Raw genomic sequence first — 6,000 nt, 5'->3', positions numbered from 1 at the left:
TTTTCCCAATATTGTGCGAATATAATCCTCGCTGTTGTTATGAGATGTAATGTTACATACTTTTCTTAGTTTTTCTGACATTATACCTAATAAAAAGAGTTCAGGTTTAAAATCTTCGTGTTTCTCTATTTTCTTTTCTAGCCAGCTGTGTATCTTTGTCCAATTTTTTTTTTACTTTTACACAAGTCCACCATATACAGTAGTACCTCTAGATACGAGCTGCTCTACATGCGAGCATTTCAAGATACAAGCCACGAAGGGAGAGACATTTCTGTTCTAGTTCCGAGCTCAAATTCGGGATACGAGCCGAGCGTCCACTAGGTGGCGCAAGAATCCTTGCTTTTGGTTATCTCGGAGGGGATAAACAACTTGTTCCAGATACGAGTTGCCTCGAGATACAAGCTCCCTTATGGAACGAATTATGCTCGTATCTAGGGGTACTACTGTATGATAAAATGCGCCCTTTTTGTTACATTTCCAACATTTGCTAGACGCCTTAAACAATATCTAAGTATTGCCCACAAGATCATATGCTGCAACGTCCTGCCTGTCGGCGACTACTTCAGCTTCAACCACAACAACACAAGAGCACACAACAGATTTAAACCAAACTAGACTGTAAAAAATATGACTTCAGTAACCGAGTTGTCGAAGCGTGGAACTCATTACCGGACTCCATAGTGTCATCCCCAAACCCCCAACACTTTACCCTTAGATTATCTAGGGTTGACCTATCCAGATTCTTAAGAGGTCAGTAAGGGGCGAGTACAAGTGCACTAGAGTGCTTTCCGTCCCCTGTCCTATTGCTCTCCTATATTTCCTATACCTTTCTTCTATTCCTATATCTCTTCTTCTATTCTTTCATTGATATGTTCTATTACTATACCTTCTTTTCTATTATTTCTTAGATATATTTTACTATGAGTATCTCCTCTATAACTTTCATCATGTATTTTACTATGTGTATATAGATATATACCCACTAAAACCCTCATTGTGTATTGGACTAAGCAAATAAATAACTAAATAAATAACTAAATAAATAACCAAATAACTAACTAACTAACTAACTAACTAACTAACTAACTAAATAAATAAATAAATAAATAAATAAATAAATAAATATTTTTAAACATTTTAACTAACCTAGCAGGTGGTATATGCCATCTATAAAGCATTTTATGTAAATTTTCTTTATAATTGTAATGGTTTTAATTTACTCTTAATGAACTCTTTTGATATGCTGATTTCTGTGTCAGACAAAGATGGATAAAGTTATCCAATATGTATTCAGAAGATCTTTAACCGTAATATTGATATGTTGCAGCAATCAACTGTTGCATACTTTTATCTCTCTTTCCCCATCTTTCCCTAAGCATCTGTCATAGATGGGGGAGTGACAGAGCTCAGACTGAAGTTATTTTGGGAGTAATTAATTTGCAAAGTGTCTGAAATATGTGTTTGCTGTTGAAGGCAAGAACAAATATTTATTTCTCACCAACGATAATATCAAGCTTTCAGAATGCATTTTGAATTCAATACTTGGAGAGAAGGGATTTATTATCATAGTGTATTATTGATTAATAAATCAGAATACCTTTTTTAAAAAAGGTTTTTTCTCATTGGTTTTTCTTTTTTTTTACAGCTCCAGCTCCAGAATTTTGTTAGCAGTAAACTTTTTGCTATGAATTTTAAAATCTGATTTTTCTTAACTATTTGCAGTTATTTCAGAAATGATCTGCATTTTTGCATGTGTACCTACAGAGGGTCGCTCCCAGTTCGGACCGGATCTTAGATTTGGTACCACCAGTAGTGGGAGGCTGTGCCCAGGGATCACCTGCCTGGAACGCTTCTGAGCATGTGCAGAAGCGGCGTGCATCGTGAACCAGTGGCAAAATATTTTACAACACACCACCACTGATGTGTACATATAGAAATACAAACCCATGTATGTGTAGCTTTCGTTTGTTTATTCTTACAAAAGTCACATAATACCAATACATATAAAATGAAATTAATACAGGTTTACTTAGTAGTAAAGTTATTTAAAATAATCTATTTGGTATCCGAAAAGTTGTGTTTCTAATGCCCAGAAAGAAAAGGGGTTCAGACCCATCCTCGAATACAGCTCATCTGTTTGGAACCCATATCGCATCTCAGACATTAACACCCTTGAAAATGTCCAAAGATACTTCACCAGAAGAGCCCTTCACTCCTCCACTCGAAACAGAATACCCTACGAGACTAGACTTTCAATCCTGGGCCTAGAAAGCTTAGAACTAAGGCGCCTTAAACAAAATCTAAGTATTGCCCACAAGATCATATGCTGCAACGTCCTGCCTGTCGGCGACTACTTCAGCTTTAACCACAACAACAGGAGAGCACACAACAGATTTAAACTTAATATTAACCTCTCCAAACTTGACTGTAAAAAATATGACTTCAGTAACCGAGTTGTCGAAGCGCATTACCGGACTCCATAGTGTCATCCCCAAACCCCCAACACTTTACCCTTAGATTATCCATGGTTGACCTATCCAGATTCCTAAGAGTGCACTAGAGTGCCTTCCGTCCCCTGTCCTATTGCTCTCCTATATCTCCAATACCTTTCTTCTATTCCTAGATCTCTTCTTCTATTCTTTCATTGATATGTTCAATTACTATATCTTCTTTTCTATTATTTCTTAGATATATTTTACTATGAGTATCTCCTCTATAACCTTCATCATGTATTTTACTATGTGTATATAGATATACAGTATATCCACTAAAACCCTCATTGTGTATTGGACAAAATAAATAAATAAATAAATAATAAATAAATCAGGTATCCATAAAGACTGGCTTGGCATACCACTTAAACATTATTTGCTTTTCCTATTAATACCCACTTCTGTATATGCTCACAGAAGGTTTGGAGCGCAAAGAGCGGTACGATTTATTATTGTAGGATGTGCAGAACATAAGAAATAGTGGGAGCTTCTTCCATTGCTTAAAATACTTTGGTTGAAAATGGATTGAAAGTAAACTGATGTGGCAAGGATTTCTTGCAAAATATCTTAAGTGGAATGCAAATACTTACTTTGGTTGAAAAATATGAAAATCACAGAGATGTATCACTTCAATGAAAAAGCAAATAATGTAATTATACCCAAATGCTTAATTAAACTTCAAAAAGAAACATGGAAAAATGCCTGTTATGTGCACATGTTCTTAAGTGAAAAGCCTGCAGTAATTTTCCTGCTAGTTTTTTAATTCAACCTTTTGTCACCGTCTACTAATTTTTGTACAATTTGGTTTTAATTTCATTTTCCTAAATGCTTTGTAGATATTTGCAAAAAGAACATTCAGCTGGGCAACCTTACACCAACATTATTATCTTAAAGTTTACTCTGTGAGCCTTGACCAAACTTGGTGAAAATGAATATCAACCCAAGGAGGAAGTATGAATCATTACACAATCAGGGGAAGATAATGTATTCATTTGTTTGATTTTTTAATGCCGCCCTTCTCCTTAGACTCAGGGCGGCTTACAACATGTTAGCAACAGCACTTTTTAACAGAGCCAGCCTATTGCCCCCACAATCCGAGTCCTCATTTTACCCACCTCGGAAGGATGGAAGGCTGAGTCAACCATGAGATTTGAACCACTGACCTACAGATGTAGCAGTCAGCTTTATTGGCCTGCAGTACTGCGCTCTACCACTGCGCCACCTCGGCTCCTTTGCAAGAGAAACCCCAACATGATTATTTAGTTATCCATGGCAGTTCTTGCACTGTTATATTTTACTTTATTTTTATTTATTTGTTTATTCATTTATTTATTCATTTGTCCAATACACAAATACATAGGAAGAAAAATAGACATGGTAATATATATAAGGGTAAAAGTGAACTTAGAGGAGAGGATATATGAAAGGAAGAGAATATATATGATAGGTGAAAGAAAGGAAAGACAATTGGATAGGGGACGAAAGGCACACCAGTGCACTTATGTATGCCCCTTACTGGCCTCTTAGGAACCTGGAGAAGTCAATCGTTGAGAGTCTAAGGGAGAAATGTTGGGGGTTAGGGGTTGACACAATTGAGTCCGGTAATGAGTTCCACGCTTCGATAACTCGATTGTTGAAATCATATTTTTTACAGTCAAGTTTGGAGCGGTTCGTATTAAGTTTGAATCTGTTGCGTGCTCTTGTGTTATTGCAGTTGAAGCTGAAGTAGTCATTGACCAGTAGGACGTTGCAGCATATGATCTTGTGGGCAATACTCAAATTGTGTTTTAGGTGCCGTAGTTCTAGGCTTTCTAGGCCCAGGATTGTTAGTCTATTTTCGTAGGATATTCTCTTTCGAGTGGAGGAGTGAAGGGCTCTTCTGGTGAAATATCTTTGGACATTTTCAAGGGTGTTGATGTCTGAGATGTGTTATGGGTTCCAGACAGATGAGCAGTAGTCTAGGATGGGTGTGGCAAAAGTTTTGTAGGCTCTTGTGAGTAGTGTGAGATTGCCTGAGCAGAAGCTGCATAGGATCAGGTTAACAACTCTAGAAGCTTTTTTGGCGATATTGTTGCAGTGGGCTTTTGCACTTAGGTCATTCGATATTAATATTCCAAAGTCTTTTACTGAGTGTGGGTTGGCAGTGAGAGATTGTTTATTCAGTTCGTATGTGCGGTTTGGATTATTTTTGCCGATGTGGAGGGTAGAGCATTTGTTGGTTGATATTTGAAGTTGCCAGGTGTTAGACCAGTCTGAGACAACGTCCAGGTTTTTTTGGAGAGTGAGTGTGTTATCAGTGGTGTTGAAAAGTTTCACATTGTCGGCAAAAATAACGCAGTTGCTTTCGATATGGTCACAGAGGTCATTGATGTAGAGAATGAAGAGAGTATCCTTATTTTGTCAGAATGTTAAGGATTAATAGATTAATAATATTGATTATGTTTTTCCTTTTTTGTAGTGTCCGTAACTACAATGGCAGATCAGGAACATTCTGGTGATGGCTTATCATCTATGGTGCCCACCACAGTAGGATCTATTACTTCTGCTTTACTTTCAATTTCTGCTAATAAACCAGAAGAACAAAATGCCACGACACCAAACGAAACTGAGACTATTGTAATAGAAAGTACTTCTCCCACAGAAATGGATGGGAACGATCACATTATACATACTACTGTGATAATTGGAGTTCCTGTGGTGCTCTTCCTAGTCGTCTTGATTATCCTGGTCACCTTTATTGTAAGACGTCGCAAACAGAAACAAAGCCAAGAAGGTAGGTATTAATATCACCTGGGTAAGGAAATAAGGGTCATGTGGGAGAAAATAGTGTTAATGCAGTAAAGGGAATGTCAAAATTAGATTTATGTCTTATAATACTCTCTAAGCTTAGTCAGCAACTTTGTAAAAAAAAATCTTGTCTCAAGTATAAATAAGGTTTACAGGACTGCCTTCTGCCACACAAATCCTAGCGGCCGATTAGGTCCCACAGAGTTGGCCTTCTCCAGGTTCCGTCGACTAGACAATGTTGTCTGGTTGGACCTAAGGGAAGAGCCTGCTCTGTGGCAGCCCCGGCCCTCTGGAACCAGCTCCCCCCAGAGATTCGCACTGCCCCCACCGTCCTCGCCTTCTGCAAAAGTCTTTAAAAACCTGTCGCCAGGCCTGGGGCAGTTAGAACATGCCCCCTCTTCTTTCTGACCATGAAATGTTATGTGTGGATGTGATTGAGTTAATTGACTGTTCTTTAAATATAAGGGTATTTTAGTTTAGAATTTTAACTATTTTGGGCTTGCATACCAAGGCCTGGGGAGAGCGAAAATGGCTAACAAGAAGGCTGAAAATCAACTGGCCAGCACACACATGTGCGCTGGAGCTAACATAGGGCAGTGCCTCATGTGCTCTCCAATATGGCTCCATGTTCCACCTGTGGCAAGCATGCCATAGGTTCGCCATCATGGCACTAAGGCAGTGATGGCGAACCTATGACACGCGTGTCAGCACTGACACGCGT

The 6,000-nt window shown here is 38.3% G+C and overlaps 1 protein-coding gene across 6 annotated transcripts in view; it reads left to right on the top strand.

Moving 5' to 3' along the window:
- The window catches only part of TMEM154 (transmembrane protein 154), a 39,574-nt gene that overhangs the window by 9,064 nt on the left and 24,510 nt on the right, over positions 1–6,000 (top strand). For all 6 annotated transcript variants that reach the window (XM_070756658.1, XM_070756656.1, XM_070756659.1 and 3 more), the window contains one exon: positions 4,951–5,265. In XM_070756658.1, coding sequence (XP_070612759.1) covers positions 4,951–5,265 — 315 coding nt within the window. The remainder of the gene's footprint in view (positions 1–4,950; positions 5,266–6,000) is intronic.

The sequence above is a fragment of the Erythrolamprus reginae genome, chromosome 7, assembly GCF_031021105.1.
Source record: "Erythrolamprus reginae isolate rEryReg1 chromosome 7, rEryReg1.hap1, whole genome shotgun sequence".
NCBI lineage: Eukaryota > Metazoa > Chordata > Lepidosauria > Squamata > Dipsadidae > Erythrolamprus > Erythrolamprus reginae.
The sequence above is the reverse complement of the archived record's forward strand: the minus strand, read 5'-3'. Positions and strand labels throughout refer to the sequence as shown.